The sequence below is a fragment of the Malurus melanocephalus genome, unplaced genomic scaffold, assembly GCF_030028575.1.
Source record: "Malurus melanocephalus ecotype Western Australia unplaced genomic scaffold, MMel_1.1 scaffold_224, whole genome shotgun sequence".
In the NCBI taxonomy this organism is placed as follows: Eukaryota; Metazoa; Chordata; class Aves; order Passeriformes; family Maluridae; genus Malurus; species Malurus melanocephalus.
In genome coordinates, this window is record NW_026623456.1 from 588,512 (window position 1) to 608,819 (window position 20,308).

The following is a 20,308-nucleotide window of genomic DNA, read 5'->3' on the forward strand; positions in this document are numbered from 1 at the left end:
AGAGAAAGGAACGTGCTGGAATTGGAGCTGTCCAGTCTGGAGCAGAGAAGGCTCCAGGGAGGCCTCAGTGGCTAAAGGGGCTCCAAGAAAGCTGGAGAGGGACTGGGGATAAGGGATGGAGTGACACGACACAGGGSAATGGCTTCCCACCGGCAGAGGGCAGGGTTGGATGGGATATTGGGAAGGAATTGTTCCCTGTGAGATTGGTGAGGCCCTGGCACAGGGTGCTCAGAGCAGCTGTGGCTGCCCCTGGATCCATGGAAGTGTCCAAGGCCAGGCTGGATGGGGCTTGGAGCAACCTGGGATAGTGGAAGGTGTCCCTGCCCATGGCAGGGGGTGGGACTGGATGAACTTTAAGGACTCTCCTGACCCAAACCATTCTGGGATTCTGTGGAATGAGTCGTGAATCAAATCACTGTGAGCAGCAAACTGTCATTGCTTGCAGTGGCTCACGCAGGTTTCCCTCAGCCTCCCAGTGACTCGGGCTCCTCCTTGCCCTGGGCAGGCTCAGCCTCTGCAGCAGATGCAGATTTGCATGACAGACCCAGAGGCTCTGACCTTGGAAATTCTGTTACCCTGCACATGACATTTCTTCACTCCTATGCAGTAAAGCCTCTCTCTGACCCAGCCCAAAGCTCCAGTCTGGGCAATTCCGTTCCCTCCAGGGTGGCCTTGGAGTGGTAGGAGGTTGCAGATGTGGTGGCTTGTGAAGCTTTTTGTCTTCTGTACCCACAGCTCTGCCTTTCTCCCCCCTCTGTCTGTGTAAAGCCACCTGAGCTCTGTGGTCCTTTTGATGGGATGGTGCTGCCTCAGTGAATCACAGAATATCCTGAACAGGAAGGGACCCARAGGGATCATCCAGTCCAACCCCTGACATCCCAACAATCCCACCCTGGGCCTCAGAGCATTGTCCAAACACTCCTGGTGTTCTGGCAGCCTCGGGGCTGTGCCCATTCCCTGGGGAGCCTGGGCAGTGCCCAGCACCCTCTGGGGGAAGAGCCTTTCCCTGAGATCCAGCCTGACCCTGCCCTGACACAGCTCCAGCCCTTCCCTGGGCCCTGTCCCTGCTGACAGAGAGCAGAGATCGGAGCTGCAGCCCCTGGTGAGGTCTGACCTTCAGCTGAACAAACCGAGGGCCCTCAGTTGCTCCTCACRCAATTTCCCCTCCAGACCCTTCCCCATCATCAGCTCCCCCTTCGTTTGTGCTGCTCCTGCTGCTGTCACTGCTCAGAGAACCCCAGATTTCTCTGCCATCTTTGTCCCCCGAGCTCAGCTCCTTCGATGCTGCAGGGCTGGCAGGGGCTGAGGGGGTTGTGCTGCCCCATCTTGGTCCTGCCCCTCCCCTGCCCACGCCCGGCTCCTCTGCCCTGGCGTGGCCTCTGCCCCCGCCCGCTCGCTCGGGGAGCAGATGAAAGCGGAGCGTGGTGCCTCATTTATAACCAGCTTGGAACTCAGCTTTGGCAGGGCAGAGCACGCCAGGGGATGTRGCAATGCCCAGAGAGCTGTGCTCACACTGCTTATCAAAGGATGCTTGAAAGGCTCGGCAATGCAAGGGGAGGGTTGAGTTGCTTCATTCCAGCAGAGGATAAACTCCTCTATTACAGGGACACGTGTTTGGGAGAAGGAGCTGAGAGCTGGGTTTTAGAACTCGTCCAGCCAGGAGCTCACATCTCCTGGGAGAGACCTGTCCAAAGAGAGCCAGGCTGAGGAGGGGGCACCAGGCTCAGCAGGGCTGCACCACATCCCTCTGCCACCTTCTGGAAAAGTCCCCAGAGAAGAGCTCGTTGCCTTTAGTACAATCCCAAACGTGGGTCACCCCCCACCACCGATGGCCCTGGGATCTATGGGGAGGAGGAATTGAGACCAGCACTGACCTGGGCAGTGCCTGACCTGACCATTCCTTTCTGCCCTGAGAGCTGAGCCTGGCCTGGGCCAGCCCAGAGCCCTGAGCATAGGTGGGACCACATAGGACAGGGCTGATCACATCCAAACTGGTCACAGGGCAGTGTCCAGAGCTCCCCTGTCACCCCCCTGTCTCTGCTGTGAGGTGCCACTGTCCTGGCTGTTCTCTCTGTGCTGGAGGGAGTCTCTTGGTGCTTGAGGAAGGGCAGGATCTGAACGTTGTAGGGTGGGAAGGAAGCACAAAAAGTCTCCAGGTACTTTCCCTACTCTCATGCAGGACACTGTGACCCCCCAAAAGGGGCACAGCTCCATGGGTAAAAGACACTCACCTCAAATTATCAACAGCCTCATTTTTCCCTCTCAAACGCCCTTTTTCAGGGACAGGAACAGCCCATGAATTGTCCCTATGAACCATCCCCACAGCTAGGACAGGTGAAGTTTGAGTGCAGCCTCCTGCCCCCGTGGTGACATTGGCTGTGAACCCCCAGGAGCACACAGAGCCTTTGGGACACTCCTGTTTCTGTGGGAATGGCCAGACTGGGGGAAGGGGCTGCCGTGCTGCCAAGGCCATTCCAGCAGCTGGCTTGGGCTTTTTGGCTTTCTGGGGGCCTTGGAGAAAACCGTCCCCCCTGGATCCTCTGTGGGTGCCGCGTGGGTGTGACACCCCTGTCCTGGTGTCCCTGTGCTGCAGGGAGGGCCCAGGGAGCAGCTCCAGCCCAGCCCAGGCTCCCTCTCCAGCTTTTTCTGAGCTGCTCCACCCAGCTCTCTCCAGGACAAATCTTGGGGTTTGTGCTATAAAAATCCCACCTCACCTTCTCTCAGTTATTTCTGACACAGGAAAAGCCCCACACAATAGAACAATAATTGTGTCTCAGGCCACCACAAAGGTCTGAGAGCAGGACCCATGGGCTCAGCCTGCTCTGAGGAGGGACATCTCAAAACAGGATGGCCAGGACACCCTCCATGGATGGATGATGGATGACCCAAGGACCCCAGACCAGTCTCTGTCCCTCTTTCTGTGATGACCCTTCCAATGTTGCTGAGCAGAGCAGACCCTCAGGACACCCACCTGAGGGGGTGGAGGTCCCCTTGGCCATTGTTTCCTTGTCTCAGCCATTGGGACAAGACTTCTTGTCCTGGCCAATGTTGAAAAAGTGTCCCAGTTGCAAATTTGTCCTCTGCCTTCCCACAGACAGGGCAAATGCTTTGGATGCCATGTGCTGTGCCAAGGACAAGGAGTTTCTCTTCCCAAGGAGTTTCCCTCCTCCCAAAGCTGCTGCTGGGCTGCAGCAGGGGGCTCTTGCSTCTGCTGTTCAGTTCCCCACAAGGGCAGGAAATTCCCAGGACATGAGGTCTCAAGTGGAACATGGAGTAGAAATGACTGGAAAACATGTGTTAAACACCATTTCTGTCTAGAAGGCTCTAAATCTTATTTTATTTTCTCAAATCAACTTAAATCAGAGATTAAAACCTATTCAGGACATTTGCTACTCAGTCACTCTTGAAACCTCTTCCCCGGTTCTCCAGAGCAAACATTGGCAAAAGTCAGTCTGGTTTGATTCCAGGAGGAGCATGAGGCACATTGATCTTTGAAGCAATGTAAGATTTCCTTTTCAGCCATCCCTAAGCAGCAGAACAGTCCCTAAGGGTGCAATTTTAATGGCCTGTGTATCCCAGCCTCAGCAGCTGCAGCGTCTGTAAAGCTCCTTGTGCCATTCGAGGGGGGAACCTCATCTGCAGCCCTGGCAGCTCCTTCCACCCAGCAGGAGCCTCGAGTGTGCAGAAATGGCAAAAACCCACAATAAGCCCCCGAATCAGCCAAGTTCTGCTGTTAGACCTCTCATTCCCCGCCTCTCGCAGGGGCTTTGCATATTGTGAGTTTGGAGTTTAAAATTACTCCACTTGGCCACTTTGGTCGCACATGGTCTCTCCTGATYTGTGCACGGAAACTCTAAGTCCATGGAATTGTTCAATTTGCTTAAAACCACATTTTTCTCTTCTCRGGGAAGACATTTGGTGCCAGAGCACACTAAACCCAGGGCTGGGGGAGGAGGTGCCTCGGTGCCTCCAGTCTGGAGAAGCAGAGGTTCCCCTGAGGTTTCCCCGAGGTTCCCCAGGGGTTTCCTCAACCACAGGAAAAGCCCAGAGCCCTGCAGGGGGCTCTGGAAAAGGGTAAGTAGCACCATGCAGCAGCTCCAACAGGGACAACTCCAGCTGTCTGTAAAGAAAAAGCTTTTTCCATGAGAGCCATGCAGCCTTGGGGTGGGATCTTCCCTGAGAAGTCACTGGGACAAGGACTGGAGTCACCTGAGCTGGCCTTTCCTGAGCCCTGCTTTGAACCTTGGGCTCAGGACCTCCTGCAGTCCTTCCAGCCTGGGCCTTTCCTGATTTCCCTGATTTCCCTGATCTGGAGGGCACAGGCAGTTCCCCCACGTGGAGTTCGTTGCACCCTGCAGAAGACACAAGAGAGGGAGGTGTCCCCTGCCATCCCTGACATCCCTTGCTCGGGCTTTGGCAACTGACTGTGGCCCCAGCACCGCCTGCTTTCCCTGCCAGGACAAAGTTGAGGGGGACATTCCCTCACAAATGACTMGATCAGACTCTCCATTCCCAGCAGAGATGTGGCAGGAGGGCAGGGRTGCTTTCTGGAGCATGAGCCTCCTGCTGTCCTCCTTGGTTTTGTGCCATGGTCAGACATCAGACCCTGCCTTTTCTGCTTCTGACTCCACTTGGGATTTGCCAGTGAGTGTCACCAGGGCCTGCAGTGCCTGGGGCTGCTGGAATGTGGAGCAGGAGTGCAGCCAAGGGCCTGGGAGGGGGAATAAATCCCTAAAGTAAGGCCAATGGGAGGTCACTCCTGCCCTGTCCCTAAGGCTGAGGGGAGGTCACACCTGCGCTGACCCAAGCTCCTCTGGCTGGGGGTTGGATCCAGGTCAGGCTGACCTGGGGTGTCTGTGCTCCTTCCCTGGAATGTGGAGCCACAGACAGAGGGGCTGCACTGGCAATGGTCAGCTTCCCAGAGCAGCCCAACATCCCCTCATATGGAGACGGAGCTGTGGAAGTTCAGCATATTCCCAGTCCAAATGGAATTTTGCAAGGACACACGTGGCAAAAGGGACTTGGAGTGTCAGCACCAGCTGTGTAGGGGTGACTTGGATGCTTGGACATCTCCTTGGATGTCAGGGAAGCTCCTTGCTCATCTCTAGCACTGTTCCCTGATGGTGGCTCAGGAGCCAGGTCATAAATTCTSTTTGAAAATCTGTGTTTCCCTGTTCAGTCTGGAGGTGAACATGTGGATATTTGTCCACTTTGCAAAGCCAGTCTAGGGTGGACTGTTCCTGGAAAGCAGGAGTGAAACAGAATCTCTCAGGCTGTGCTGACTGAGCCTCAAATGCGATCTCTAATCCCCGGTGTTGGGTTTCAGTGTGAAAATAAAAGATACCCTTCTGAAATCGTGTCAGTAGTATGACTTGCATAAACATACAGAGTGGTTCAAAGTAGTTTTTATTTAACAGGGTTTCATGGTTATTTAGAAAACAAAATGAGCTTCCAGATTATCCTGTTCATTCTTTTCTGCTGGGGTTACTATCGTCAAAGTCCTTCCCTGCAGCCCTTGCTAGGTGACAAGGGAGTAAATAAAACCTGGGAGGAGCAGCTYTGCCCCACTCTTGGCACCCAGTGCCCTCTTCATCCCCCACTCCTTGGATCTGTCCCCAGCACCTCCGGAGTGAGGTGGGATGGAGGATGAGCCCAGGAGTCAGCCCTGCTCTGTGTGTCCCACCCAGGGTTGTGCTGCCACAGCCCTGGGCATCCAGAGCCTTCCCTGGCGCTGCTCACTTRGTCCTGGGAGTAATTTGGGATCTGTCCATGCTCTCTTCTCAGCTGTGTTCTCTTGTCCTCCTTGGGCAGGGCACTGGGATGCTACAGGACACATGCAGGTCCCCATCAGCGTGGTCTGGCGCTTCCAGCCCAGGGAGGAGTCGGGTGCTGTGCAGGAATCAGAGCCTTCCCAGCACAGACTGCGAGGAGGGTGGAGGGGCACAGTCCTGGAGCAGCTGCTTTTGCAGAAGAGGAAATGGACGATCATGGACACAGTGGGACTTGTCACCCACACCACATCCCGGTGGGCAGCAGTGCTGGGCAGTGCCAGTGCCAGGACACCACAGGCATGTGGTCAGCCCAACAGGTTCATCTGGAAAGGACTCACCTGTGTCGGCAGCGGCAGAAAAATCCTCCTGGAATTTGGGAGGGCAGGASGCCAGGCATGGAGTTGGCATCATTGCAGAGCTGTGATCCCAATGCTCTGCTCCTCCCTGTGACAGGACAGCCATGGCAGTGTCACTTGGCAGCCTGGCGTGGGGACACAGCCCTGCTGAGGGGCTGGCATGTCCCCCTGGGAAGACACCAGACCGCAGCCCTGAGGGGGCACCAGTGCAGGGCATGTGTGTGACACACCCAGAGCAGCCGCCCCCGCCGCCCGCCCAGCAGGGCCCCCTTTCAAGGGAAGGCTCTTGCAGCAATCCTGGATAATCGGGCCCCAGAACAGGCTGCACCCCCCGGCTGTGCYACCAGCACAAGGAGTTCCTCCTTGCACCCATCCCCTCCCACGTGTCCTCTCTGAGGATGTCACACCCTGCCATGCAGGTGTCACCGGCACCAGGGAAGTCCCTGGGATGGGGCCAGCTCCAGGGATGCTGAGCCAGGTTCTCTGGGCAGTGTCCTGGGGCTCCATCTGGGTCTTTGTTCCCAGACTCAAACTCCAGCTCAGGCTTTGCCCTTGGGCTGCCTTGGTCCGCAGTGAGAAGGGGGCCCCCAGGTGAGTCTGGAGTGCAGCATSTCCCCCAGGATAGCTCCTGTCCAGAGCTGGGGCAGCAACAGAGCAGGGGCAGCTCCCCCGACACGGGCACAATCCAGACAGAGGGGACTGGGGAGAGATGGGTGAGAGCAGCAGCTCCTTGGCCTGTTTTGTAGAGGCTCCTCCACTGAGATGGGAACACAAGGAAATGAAAACTGGGTGGGTTGGCCTTGTCCTGGAGGGAAGGCAGAGATCCTTCCTGCTCCATCACCATCTTCCCCTCCCAGGGCTACTCCCTGGGGCCTGCCCTTCCCTGGTAGCTTCATGGCCACTCCTGGTGCCTGTTTCCAGAGTGACCTGCTGACCACATCTCTTTTTCTCTGCTGACCACGTCCCTTTTCCCTGCTGACCACATCCCTTTTTCCCTGCTGTCAGGCCTGCACAGCCCTTGGAGCATTCAGCAGTTCAGTGTTGTGATGTTGTTGCTCATCAGGGGTGGGACCTGTTTGTCAGGGGGTGTCCAAGCGCAGGGYGGGGCAGAGGGGACAATCTGTGTCCTCAGCTTTGATGCTGCTGAGTCTGGAGCTGCTGTCAGGCCCCTGCACTGAGCTCTAAAGCTTCTCTCCAACTCAAAGCCACCCTGTCCTGCCTGGTGTCCCTCTGTCCCCTGCATGCGCCAATTGCCACAAACAGGGGCAGCAAAGGCAGGGAACCAGGAATGTGAGCCTGTGGAGGTCCAGCTGACAAGAACAARGGCTTGGCCTGCCCTTCAGCCCCAAGGTGGTTAGGAGTGGAGAACRGGAAACATAGGGAAGGCTGGGAGAGCTGGGTTTGCTCAGATTGGAAAAGGGAAAGTTTCGAAGGATCTCACAGCTCTCTGCAGCCAATTAATAGGAGTTGGCAGAGAGGATGGAGAGAGTCTAGAGACTCCAGGGGCTGGAGCCCTTCTGCTCTGGAGCCACCCTGGGACAGCTGGGGGTGTGCACATGGAGAAGGCTCCAGGGAGGCCTCAGAGCCCTTTCCTGAAGGGGCTCCAGGAGASCTGGAGAGGGACTGGGGACAAGGGATGGTGGGCAGGACACTGGGAATGGCTTCCCACTGCCAGAGGACAGGGTTAGATGGGATATTGGGCAGGAATTGTTCCCTGTAAKGGTGGGGAGGCCCTGGCACAGGGTGCCCAGAGAAGCTGTGGCTGCCCCTGGATTCCTGGCAGTGTCCAAGGCCAGGCTGGACGGGGCTGGAAGCAACCTGCCTTAAGGGAAGGTGTCTCTACCATCTCAGGGATGTTTCCAGGTCCTTTATCTCCCTTACACAGCCCTGGCTGTCAACCAGCCAGATGTAGCTCCTCTGCCTGAACCATCCTTCTGTTTTGGGGAAAAATCAGGGATTTCCTTGCTTTCCAAGCTCCCATGCACTCTGGGAGATCTCTGGGGCTGGAGAAGGGTCCCTGCTTTGGCAATGGCCAGCCCGTGACCTGTCTGGCACTGTCATCTTCTCATCCTCCCCCAGCACCTCCCCGAAAACCTCTCAGTGYCACATGTGTGCAAGAAGTGGAGGGGAGGTTTTGCTCAAGAACAGCCTGGCCACAAGTCTCAGCAGGCTTCTCCCTGACTTTCCTCACTGTGGCAGCTCCACATTCCCTTCCAGCTGGATCCTGGTTATCCTGTTGGATCTGAGCTCTCCATCTGCCCCCTTCCTGTGGGCACTCTCTGGTCCCACAAAAGAGACACTTTCAAGGCAGGCAGAGTGAAGACAAGGTGTGTAAATCTGAAGAGCGGGTTTTCTCCTGGAGAAACCTTCCCAGGCTCTGGAAAGTCTCAGCTGTGATGGGGCTCGGCTGAGTTACTGCTCAGAAAACGGCATTATCCTGGGAAGGACAAAAAGTTCCCAGCATCTGTACCTCTGCCCCTCCTGGTGACCAACTGCCCTGAGGAAGAATCAACCCCCGGTGCTGAAATAGCTCCCAACAGCTGGACTTCGTGACACCAGAGCTGGGAGAAATTATCCCCCCAGCAGAATTGGAGCGCTCTGCAGACACTTCCAGCTCAGGAGGGCCCGACAAGTTTGAACAGAGAACCTGCGCTGCTCCGGGAGCAGCATTGGGCCAGCGAGCGCTTTGATTGCGATCAGGCAGCTGGCAGGAATCCCAGGAACTCGCACAAAAATGCTTTGAAGAGCGCAGATGCACAGGGCGTGTCCCGGAGTGGGTGCGGAGCGTGAGTCACGGCCCCGCCGTGCGTTGCTCGGGCAGCGCCGGGACCCCCGAGCCCCCCGACCCCCGCCCTCCTCCTGACTGGCACTGATTCATGGAACCCTCCCGTCTCTGCCCATCGCACCCCGAGCTCGGCACGGCGTTTGCGTCCCTTTCAGCCCTGGCCGCTCTACCGTGAGCTCCAGACACAAAGGCAGACAGGGAATTCGCTCGGGGCGCTGCTGGATGAAAGCTCTGCTGCTGCTGCTGGGCCGGGGCTGCGCTGGGCTGTCCGGGCTGATGCTCCCCGTGCCCCGCTCAGGGACACCCCCAAGCCCGATACCAAAACTGCTGTTTGCACCGAGCTGCGACACACTCCTTTGTTTCAGCACTTTTTGCTCGTCCAGATACGGGTTTGGAATCTGTTGCAGAATCCCCGGAGATTCCCTCCCTTGGGCTAAACCGTGCGAACTCGCCCCAAGAAACCATTGTTTCCTGAAAGCCTCCCTAAGCTCCCCGTCCGCAGCTCCGCAGCCCAGCTCAGCATTTCGGGCGGGTTATGAAACAGGGAGATGCCGGAGCGCGGTGACGGGATGTGATAAACACGCGGGGCCGGGGGCAGGGCTGTTTCTCGCCCGGGGCCAAGTGACATTACAGGTTTGCGAGAGCTGGCACTTTGTTGTGCAGGAGCCACCTGAYGCTGACAGCCTGTCATTGATTTGCGAAAACACCACTTGGCATCGATATCGAGCTTTCAGGAGAAACAAGTGGGACAGAGGAAAACAACAGCCAGGCATTGCTGCCCCGCTCCTGCCTGCCCTGGGAAAGCACGGCTTGATCCCCATGCCTGAAAACGCTCAGGGGCAGCAGCAAAGGAGGGCACCCACTCACTCCATCCACGCCATCCCACTGGGCATCACCCAGCCGGCCCTGGGCAGCACCCACCCTCCTCCGGGCTGGCCCTGCCTGGGCATGGTCTAAAAGCCCTGGCTGGTTGGGTGATGGAGCAGAGCAAAGCCTCTGCATGCCTTGGATGAGGTGTCAGGTAAGCTGGGGAGAGGGGACCAAACACAAATAAACACACTTCAGTTGCTCTGCTCCTGTGTCTTATTGATAAAACCTGGCTTTCTGCTTCTGGGCTCCATGGGAGGAGCAGCCTGGAGCATGGAAAAGGACAGTGCACAAAGCTCATCTTTCTCAGGAGCCTGCCTTGTGCTTTCTTGGTGCTGCTCTTGCCCCTATAAAACATGAAAGATGGACACAAACCAGCAGGGAAACACAAAACCTGATGGATGGGAGTGAAATAAAACACCAGGCCTGCAGGCAGCCAGACCCTGGGCACTRCTGATTCCCACTGAAGAGAAACTCCCTGCAGCCTTTCTCCCACAGCTGATCCATCTGGCAGCACAAAGGGCTCTGCTCCTCTGGCCGAGTGTTGGCACAAACACCCAGGTCCTGGTCCCGGGGCACCTAGGAAGTGTCTGCCCTGGGCATCCTCCCCTCAGCCTCCCTCCTGATTGGGATTGTGCCTCTTCTCCTGTATCAGCCTCCTGTGGCTTGGCAGGAGCTTTGTCAGCACTTGCTGTGACCTGAAACTGGTCACACCAGCAGTGAGGTGCTCGGCTCTCTGCAGACGAGTTGCTGCAGTGTGGCTTGGCAAAGGGAGAATTCTCTGCTCCCATTCGTAGCCTGGCATGTCATTTCTTGCACAGCCATTTTATCCCCCGTTCTTGTTRAATGTGCTCTTTTCCCCCCTGCTACCCCAAGCTGCTTGCAAGGACGGCCCGAGCTGTGCCCTGATTTCCCCACAGGCTTGTTCCTCCCCTTTGGGAGAGGTCCCTGACTCTGCAGGGGCCTGGTCAGGACCCTCCCTGACCCCTACAGCCCGTGTTCCACAGGGAACCTGCGTTCTTGGGCTCCGAGGGGGATTTGCAGCCTTTGGGCAATGCTGCTCCTCTGGCCAGGCCTGTGCAGCGTTGCTCCTGMAAGCAGGGCCATCTCCTGGCACTGGGACACCGAGGGAATGCTGGAAGCCCAAAGGAGCCGCGTGGGGGATGCTGCAGCCCCCGCGGCCAGGGAGCGCCGTTCCCTGCCCACAGCCATAGGGCCTCAGCCCGACCCTCCCCAGGGACAATATCCGTGCCCACCCTTGAGCCCCCGCCTTGCCCACTGGCCACTGACCCCGCGGGGCTGGGCAGGGGCTGGGGAAGGCTGGGCAGGGGCTGGGGGAGGCTGGGCAGGGGCTGGGGGAGGCTGGGCCCTCAGCGGCGCGGGGGTGCCGGCGCTGGCGGGGCGCGCGTGGGTGTGTGCGGGCAGGGCTGTATATCCAGTCTGGCAGAGGGTGTGACTGCTCACACGCCGCGGAGCCGAGCTGCGAGCAGCAGCCGTGAGACACCCTGGGCCAGGGGCCGTATGGCAAGGAGGGCTTTGGGGGACTAAGCCCAGCACAGACGGTGTTCGGTGGCCTCGTGTTGTGTGTGCAGTGCAGCCCCTGTGCCCGTGCTCTCCAGCCATGCTCCACTCCCCGCTGAAAACGGCGCTGGCCTACGAGTGCTTCCAGGACCAGGCCAGCTCCACRCTGGCCCTGCCCTCGGACCACAAGCTGAAAACCAAGGGCACTGGCAAGCAGCGGGTCCAGGAGCAGGTGATGATGACRGTCAAGAGGCAGAAGCAGAAGTCGTCGGTTTCGTCAAGTGTGGGCCACTCCAACCGAGGTAAAGTCCCACAGCAAGGGATCTCCTCTAGGGCCGGGCTGGTCCTCTGCTCTGGAGTGCTGTGGTGGGGTTTTGGTGTGGGGGACAGAGCACTTTGCTTCTCTCCTGGGTCACCGCCGGCGGGCAGTGCCGAGATCTCTTGCACTGGATGGAAGGGTTTAGGACAGGACACGGAGCTGGATTCATCTCTTCCCTCCCGGCTTGAGCCGACCCCTGGTAGCGCTGCTCTGCTCCTCATCCCTGGGGCACTTGGACATTTCAGTGTGGGGCTATAACCAATTTTCCCCTGGCTCTAAAGCTGGAGTAGCTGCCTGGTTTTGCAGATCCTTGCTCTGCAATTGCCCTCCATGGATGGCATTCTCTCCCATCCCCTCCTGTGGATTGGCAAAGCTGACCATGCTCCTCCACCCTGCCCTGGGCTGGAGCCGGGGCTTTACTGTCTCTTGAGCACTGGGCAGGTGCAGACCAGGAGGCTGTGCCCACACACAGGACACAGACCTCGGCTTGGGATTTGCCTCTGGAACTCCCAGCTGATCTCTTATTTGCAGGCTGGGAAGTGTGGAGCCTGTGGGACCCCCAGTGGGAGTGGTGGGTTGGGAGGACAGTCCCTGGTGTTGGCTGGRGAAGGTGTTTCACAGCCCCCTCCACTTTGCCCGTGTCGGGGTCCAGGCAGCCGTTCCACCTCTGTGCACTGAGTCTGTGCCACAGAAAACAAGCAGTCAGCCGAGTCCCAGAGCCAGGCTTCCTGCTGGAACCCCTTTTTGGATCAAGGCTTGGCAAATGGYTCCCTCTGTCATTCTTGTGTCTGGAGGTGGCTGATCTGGAGGTAAAGCCCAGCTTTCTCCAGATGGAAGCTGCAAAGCCAGAGGGTTGTGACAACCTCTGTGCAAAACCTCCGGGCTCTTGGAGGTGCTTTTTGCAGGAGCCACAGAGAGCTCTGGCCTGGCTGAATTCTCCAGGGAGAGGAAGTCCTGAGGCTTTGGGGGCCATGGGGGTGCTGGAGCTGGGACTGAGTCTGGAGTGAGCAGATTGGAGAGGGGTGCTGGGTGAGCTGGGCCAGGCTCTGACACCTCCTTCAGGAGCTGTGCCTTGTCCTGCAGCTCTTCCAACTGGATTGTGAGGCTGAATCTTGTGCTGGTAAGGTGCCATGGTCCAKAGATGTGTATGAGATTGGATAACCAAGAGAAGCTGGGTGGCTTTAGGCTGCTGAGGGAGATGGTGCTTCCACGGGAACCATCCCAGATCTGGGAATTTCAGTCGGTGGAACAGAGGGAATGGAGCAGCTCCAGAGCAAGGGCARCTGGAACAAATCGCTGCTTTGTCTCTTTTTGTGGACAGTCTCCAAGGGGCTAGGGGAGGCTGGGCAAAGAGAGCTCTCCTCTGCCACCAAAGTGGAAGATGGGAATCTCCTCCCACCACCAAAGAGTTTCTTGCTCAAGGGTTCAGTGCCAGAGCTGACAAAATAAAATGCACAGCAGGATGAGCTGAGGGGCTCRAGATGGAGAGGAAAGCAGGCAGAGGGATCCATGGGAGGGAAGGGAGGTGGGGAGGGGGGATTATCCTGCTTGGAGAGGAGCCCAGGTGAAACCTTTGGGAAAGGGGAAAAAGAGCACATTCCCAAACTGTTTCTGCCCAATGAGCTAAACCCCTCCTCCAGACACTTTGGGAAATGTCTGGGAATGGGAATTGCGTGGAGATGTGCAGCTCTGGTTTCTGTGTCCTAGGGAAGCTGAGTCACATCCTGCTCCCAGGAGCTGCCTCCAAGCCCTCCTGTTTCCACCAGGGGAGATTGCCCAGCAAAGGTCCTGGGGGCTGATTCATCCCRGCACATTCCTGGATGGAATCCCAGAAGGGCGAGCAGTTGCTGTTCGTTCCCAGGGTTTTCTCCTGGTTGGTGTTGGACAGAGTCGGGCTCAGCTTTCAGGTGGTGGTTTTTACTGCTCTTGACCAAGCATCGGTTGGGCAGTCCTGATGAGAAATTAATTCTTGGGAAGAAGCTGTGTGAGTCTGTTGGACATGGATTCTGCCCATCCAAACCCTCCTCCACCTCCAGCTCCCTGCAATCCCCTGGGATTTCTCAGAGATGCTCCTCAGAGGCAGCACAAGCTGGGGAATTCCCARAGACCCTGACAAGTGCCCAAGTGCTTTGTTCCCTCTGGTCCCAGACAGTCCCAGAGTGGGGCTGGGCCGGGTCCAGCTGTTTGTTGCTGTGTTTGGAGCTGTGGTTTAAGCCAGAGCTGGAGCAGGGCCCAGAGCTTTCCCCAGCTTCAGGAACTATGTCCTGGTGTGTGTAGGACGGAAAGTGTGGACATAGAACCTGTGCACACAGCAGGGTGGKGGTGTTGTATCCCAGAGCGGGAGCTCCTTTGCTGGGTCAGCAGTCGCTCTCTCGGTGACTCCGTGACTGATGGAGCCATGAATGAGTTGGTGATTTGGAGTCCAGCAGGTCGAGATGTTGCCACTCTGGAGATCTGGGGTCCGCCAGGGCAAGGTGGCCAATCTGGGCCCAAACTGGTGTGCGCTGGATTAGGACAATGAGCAGAAATCTGCCAGCAGAATAATCCTGCACCCAGCTACAGCTGTTCCCAAGGGTGACTGTGGAGTCTGGGGTCTGTGGGGCTTGTGAGGTCTGTGAGTACTGTGAAGTCTGTGGAGTCTGTCCTCCTTGGGAGTTGGGTCTGTGAGCTCTGCCCTAGGGCTTATATGTCCTTCTCCCCATGGGATTGCTGAACTGGATGGCTCCTTCTGAGTTTGTGAGTGATGCAGAATTCCAGGGAAAAGGAATTTCAGYGGCATGGCAGGAGAAAAAGCCAGGCCAAGCTGAACCAGCTCCTCATAGCCAACAGCTCTGCTCTGCAAAGTCCTCTGGCCAAAGGAGAGTTCTGCCAGTGATTTGCCACTGAGAGACACATCCAAGGATTATCCAGCTGTCCCATGGCTGAGCTGGGATTGAGAGGTTTCTGTGCTGGCTATGGCTGAGAGGGGAGAAATCCCACCGAGCTCTGGCTTTGGTGGAGATCAGGACTCTGATGTGAAGGGAAGAGGAGATTTGRGGGATAAAAAGTCTTTTGAAGGCTTGTGTAACTTCCTCCAGCATGAGATGATTCAGTGAAAGGTTCCACTCTTCCACAAGCCTCAGATTATTGGTATACAAAAAAATCCCCAAAGCTATTAGTGCATAGGCCAGGAGGCAGAACTGGAGTTTGGTCATTCCTGCAGGAAACTCARTGTCTGGGATTTCACTGACACTTCTCTCCTAGAAGGCACCCAGGCTTTGTTTTGTGCCTCCCACAGGCCTCTGCTCTCCCTGTGTTTTTCCTATGTTTAATCATCCTTATTGTTTAAAGCTGTGCATAGTTTATGATTTAACTTGCCAAGCCTGCACTGCTGGTGACGGGTTCTTGTCTTGCCTTTCCCTGCCACAGATTAATATTTATTAAGAGGCATCCTTTTCCACAACCTCCACATGGGCCTGTGTGTCCGGCTGGCTTTGGGAAAATGGCCATTTGAACACAGCTCTCCTCCTGCCTCCAGTGCCAGCTGCAGGGGGGAGAGTTGCCTCTGAGGAAAGGAAATAACTCATCAAGAACAGCTATAGTGGGTTCGATGGCAGCCTCAGTTTGCTCTGCAAGGATGAATAAAAAGGATGGAGAAGGGGATGAGGACAGTGGGAGCAGTGTAGGGGGGCTCAGAGAGATGCATTGCAAGGTCTTGCACTTCTTATCCATTGTAAATGGATTTTACCCTTATGAATTGTCCCACTGAAGATCGAAGAGATTTAAAAGTGTCTAAACTTTAAAGGAAATGCCATGGGGGAATGATAATTTGGGGAGGGGGGAATCTGAGCAGCCTTTCAGGGGTGTTTTCTGCCCATATGGTTACTGAGAGGCTGCACCTCATCTGGGTGGTTCTGCCACATCTTTCCAGCTCTAACCCAGCTGTTGAGGGTGCTCTGTCATGAAGAGTGGCTGAGGGAGCTGGTGGAGGGGCTCATCCTGGAGCAAAGGAGGCTCAGGGGGAACCTTGTGGCTCTGCACAACTCCTGACAGGAGGGGAAAGCCAGGTGGGGGTCAGGCYCTGCTCCCAGGGAACAGGGACAGGACAAGTTGAGACAGGGGAAGTTCAGGTTGGATATTGGGGAAAATTTCTTCATGGAAAGGGTGGTCAGACCCTGGCAAGGCTGCCAAGGGCAGCGATGGAGTCACCATCCCTGGAAGTGTTAAAAAAATGTGTGGCTGTGGCACCTGGGACATGGTGTAGCGGTGAACACGGCAGTGCTGGGGCAATGGTTGGAAGCGATGAGCWCAGAGGGCTTTTCCAGCCTCAMTGAYTCTGTGATTCCATGGTTCTGTGCTATTTACACTGAATGCAGCAATTTGAATTGGCTCTGTGTTTGTCCAGGTGCATGTGGGTCCTTCAGGGACCTAAACAGCTGCTTGGGTGACAGCAGCTGGGACACAGACACATGGACATAGCCAGAGAAAACACCAGGGGGACATCTCCCACTATGAGTGTTTCCACTCTGGCCCAAATGGTTTTGTGAGATTGTCTGGGTTTATCCCAAATTCCAAGGACCTGTGACCAGCTTGTGAGGTCTTTACTCTTGAGGTGTTTGAAAAGAGGGATCTTCCTCTCCCTGAGGGCTGGGGATACAGCTCCCAGCTGACTCTCAAGATGAACCAGGCAGAGAAGTGTCCAAACCTGCACAAAGAAAGATCAGGTTTTCTTCAGCCACCTCCACCAGAAAATGCCCAGGTTCTTTCCTGGCTTCAAGAATGAGCTCTCCAAGCAATAAATCCCAATTGTGTGGTGGCAGGTCCAACCAGCAGGGTGTCTTCAAAATGCCTTGAACATTTGAGGTTCTGTGTAATTAKGTGTTTATAAGCTCTTATGTACAAGTTCTGGGAGATGAAGGCAACCCTTCCACAGTTAGAAAACATAAACTTGCACCAGCTGCCTGATCTCCTGAATTTGGCCATGTAGCAGTGAATTTATCCGAGAAAATTATAGATGTGCCTCARTTGGCTTATTTTGGGTTCCTCCTTGCTCAGCTCCAAAGTCTGGAGTGCATGGTAGAAACAGATTGTGAAAGGAAATGTGTGGTCCCCAGGGAGGAGTTGTCAGAGGGACTTGTGATCAGGCCCAGAGCCCCTTTTTACAGCTGCTCACTCAGGAAAATACTCCAGGTGCTCCCACCTGCAGTTACAGGATGTTTACAAAGAACAAGGGGATGACTTAAAGGAATTCCCAGGAAATGATCATGGAATGGCTTAACCTTCATGGTCAGAATTATGGTTATCAGATACCTCTGTGTCCTGGGGAATCTGCTGGCCCAAACTCCCCACTCCAGCACTGCCTGGCTCTTGCTAAGGCCCAACACCAATGTYCTGATGTGGAGTTGAAGGGAAATCCTGGGTGGGGAGGGAGCACGAGGAAGGACACGGTTGAATCTCTCACTGCATTTCCGTGGTCACTTCCTTGCCTTATCAGAAAGTTCTGTGCAACTTCATGTGCATGAGGTACTCAGGGCTTGGGAGAGCTGGATGAGGAGCCCTCCACATCTCCAGATCACGGACAAGGATCTCCTGTGGTTTCCTGCACAGGTGCAGGTCTGGGAGCCGACCCGGCTGTGGCCCGTTCTGCATCCAGGGATACTCTCCAGGTGCAGTCCCGCTCCTCTCCTGCTGACAATAGAAAGKAAATCTCATTATTTACACCACATCCACGGGAATCATCTTCCTGAGAAAATGCAAGAATTTTTAGCCACAAACCAAATCACCATAACAGGTTCTGGGTGCCTCAGGCAGGGCAATAAATTAGGTTTATTCCAAGGATCAGTGGCTGGAGGAGACCTTAGTGGCTCCGGGGCCTTTGTGGTCGAGCTTATCCAGTTTATCTCATAGATGAGTCATATCAAACAATCACAGAGATTAGGATATTTCTGACATTACCCACCAGTTTAGGTGCATAAGTTAGGACAGGTAAGTCCTGATTTTGTACTTTGTTAGACATTCAGAGCTTCCCCTGGAAGTTAATTGGAGTGTAGGGTTTGCACTTCCTCATAACGGGACCTGGGATGCCTCAATTATTGAGCATTCTGAAAATGAAACTGAAATCACCCTAAACTCTTTTGGACCATCCAAAGGGGATTAAGGGAATTCCATTGTGGAAAGGTGATTCACTTCATTTGTCTCGGCATGATTAACATGGCATTGACTAAAATACTTTTAGGAGAGATCCAAAGGTTGYAGTGCCAGAGACTGCTGGGAGAGCGCTTAGAAGTGCTGGGATAGGTAGATCCAAACTCAAGTTAAAGCACTGAGAAATARGAGAAATGGCTGCTGGGTTCCTCTTGATCCAAGATATTTGCATCTTTAAAAAAAAATCGGAGATTCAGTGGCACTTCTCCCTCCCACATCCCAAAAGTAAYGACAAAGCTCCATACATTTTCACAAAAAGAAAGTACAGACACACAAAGTGATCTTTCAGAGGCAAGACTGAAATTCAAAGAGTGCAGTGAGGTTGTGTAGTGTTTGACTGTTTGTTTTAGATCCCCACATGTTAAATAGACTGAATCATCCTTTATCCATGATATTTGTTAGTGACTATTGGTGGATTTTCTCAAGCCTTGCTCAGGCTGTTCATGCTGGTGGGATTGGTGGGATTCAAACATGGAGTGAACTGGTGGAAGGGTCAGGGGTGGGTTCTGCCTTCAGAGAGGGAAATTGTATTTACTTCAATAATGTCAGAATGAGGGATGTGTCCTCCATGGCCAGACATTCCAGGACGTGCAGCACAATGTATCATCAGGTGCCTCACACACAACAAAGAGGAGGCCACCAAGTTGATCAGAGGAAGGGAACCCCTCTGCAGTGAGGAAAGGCTGAGAGAACTGGGAYTGTTCAGCCTGGAGAAGAGAAGCTTCAGGGTGACTTAATTGGGGCCTTCCAGTACCTGAAGGAGCTACGGGAAAGATGGGGAGAAACTATTTACAAGGGCCTGGAGTGCCAGGACAAGGGGGAATGGCTTCCCGCTGCCAGAGGACAGGGTTAGATGGGATATTGGGAAGGAATTGTTCCCTGTTAGGGTGGGGAGGCCCTGGCACAGGGTGTCCAGAGCAGCTGTGGGTGCCCCTGGATCCCTGGCAGTGTCCAAAGCCAGGTAGGAAAGGGCTGGGAGCAGCCTGGGATAGTGGAAGGTGTTCCTGCCCATGGCAGGGGGTGGCACTGGATGGGCTGGCTTTAAGGTTCCTTCCAACCCAAATCAGTCTGTGATTCTGTGGTTTCCATGATCTCAGACACTGGCCCCATCTCTGAGCCTTTCTACTCCTCTGCTTTGACTTTTATGGCCCTTGCTGTTTTGTGCTGCAAAYCTTAGGGTGGTTTGGAGTGTCTGTGGTGTCGGGGCTGGAGATCCCAGCAGTGACAAGGGCTGCCTGTATTCCCCATGTTCCTGTTGAGATTTAGAACTCTATCACTTTTCCATAACTAAACTTGCTGTTAAAGAAGAGTTCTGTGCTTTGAGAGGAACCTGCTGGGAATTCTTTCTCCAGGGAATGCTTTCTCATGCTGACCATGCCTTTTCCATTTGCAGGTTCCATGTACGATGGTTTAGCTGATGGTTACGGCTATGGGACGTCCCGGGGCAGCTACTACACCAAAACCCAGACAGGGAACAGCACCTGGGGATACCCGGTAAGACACTCCTTTATCTGGGAATTGTGGTGTGGTCTGAGGTGACCTGGACAGGAAGAACCTCTCACAGACATGTAGGAAGGGTCACAGTGTTTCAGAAACTTGCCCRAGAGGGTTCCTGACTCTCTTAGAAAGGGATTCAGTGCAGTGGAGGAGGAGGATCAAGGGCTCCACAGCTGTTTTGTGTGAGGATTTTAGAGTGGGCAAGATTTGGTTTGGATTTGTGGGCTGATATTCAACGGCACAAGAGTTTGGAAGCTGCCTGAAGGATCAGGGCTGTGTTCAGGCTATCACAGCTCAGTTCAAGCCTGGAGCACATCCAGTGCTCACCTGGACCTGTTCCCATCTTTGTTCCTATGCACCAAAATGTGGCTTTGAATGATAGGAATGTGGCTGGGGAATGAGGATCACGGGATTTGCATTAGAGCTGTTCCCAGCCTCAGTGCTACTGCAGACCCTTCCCAGTATTCTCCACGCTTGCAAAAAACGGGGTCCAGTTCTTCCACAGTGATTTCCAAATAAATGATTGCACATTTCTAGAAAAAGCACTGGTGAGATGATACCTGTCTCTGTGCAGTGTGAGTCTGGACATCCCACAGAGCTCCTGGTGCCTGGTGACAGACTCCTGGGAGTCACTCCAAACCACCCCACAGTCCACTGGGAGGGACAGCTTGTGCTCATGTTGCCCCTCCACCTCAGACCTGTGTTCTGTTCTTCCCTGCTTTTCATCAGCTCTAAAGTAGAATGGAGCAATTCACAGATCTGGGATTTGAATATGAGAAAAGCAAAGAGCTCCTTTCAACAACACTGGGGCTGCAAAGCAGTTCCATGTCAGCCATCAGAGGCTTGAGCCAGGAAAGGTTTTGGTGGCTCCAAGCACACAGACAGGGCTGTAGCTTTTCCTGSTGGTTGCCAGATCCTCTGCCTGTTTAGATCACCAGCATTCCTCAGCTTCAGAAGGATTTATCTGGGTTTTTCCTAATGGCCTTGATGTAGCACGATGGCTTCAAGG

The 20,308-nt window shown here is 55.0% G+C and overlaps 1 protein-coding gene and 1 long non-coding RNA gene across 2 annotated transcripts in view; one reads left to right on the top strand and one right to left on the bottom strand.

Moving 5' to 3' along the window:
• Positions 1-5,398: 5,398 nt before the first annotated feature.
• LOC130578377 (uncharacterized) lies at positions 5,399-6,852 on the bottom strand. Its single transcript, XR_008965867.1, has 3 exons — positions 6,535-6,852; positions 6,110-6,215; positions 5,399-5,957 (listed from the first exon to the last, which is right to left on the bottom strand). It is a non-coding gene; the product is annotated as an uncharacterized LOC130578377 (long non-coding RNA).
• Positions 6,853-11,226: 4,374 nt separating this feature from the next.
• The window catches only part of PKP1 (plakophilin 1), a 46,484-nt gene continuing 37,402 nt past the window's right edge, over positions 11,227-20,308 (top strand). The window contains exons 1-2 of the mRNA XM_057374412.1: positions 11,227-11,602; positions 19,196-19,296. Coding sequence (XP_057230395.1) covers positions 11,401-11,602; positions 19,196-19,296 — 303 coding nt within the window. The 5' untranslated portion in view covers positions 11,227-11,400. The remainder of the gene's footprint in view (positions 11,603-19,195; positions 19,297-20,308) is intronic.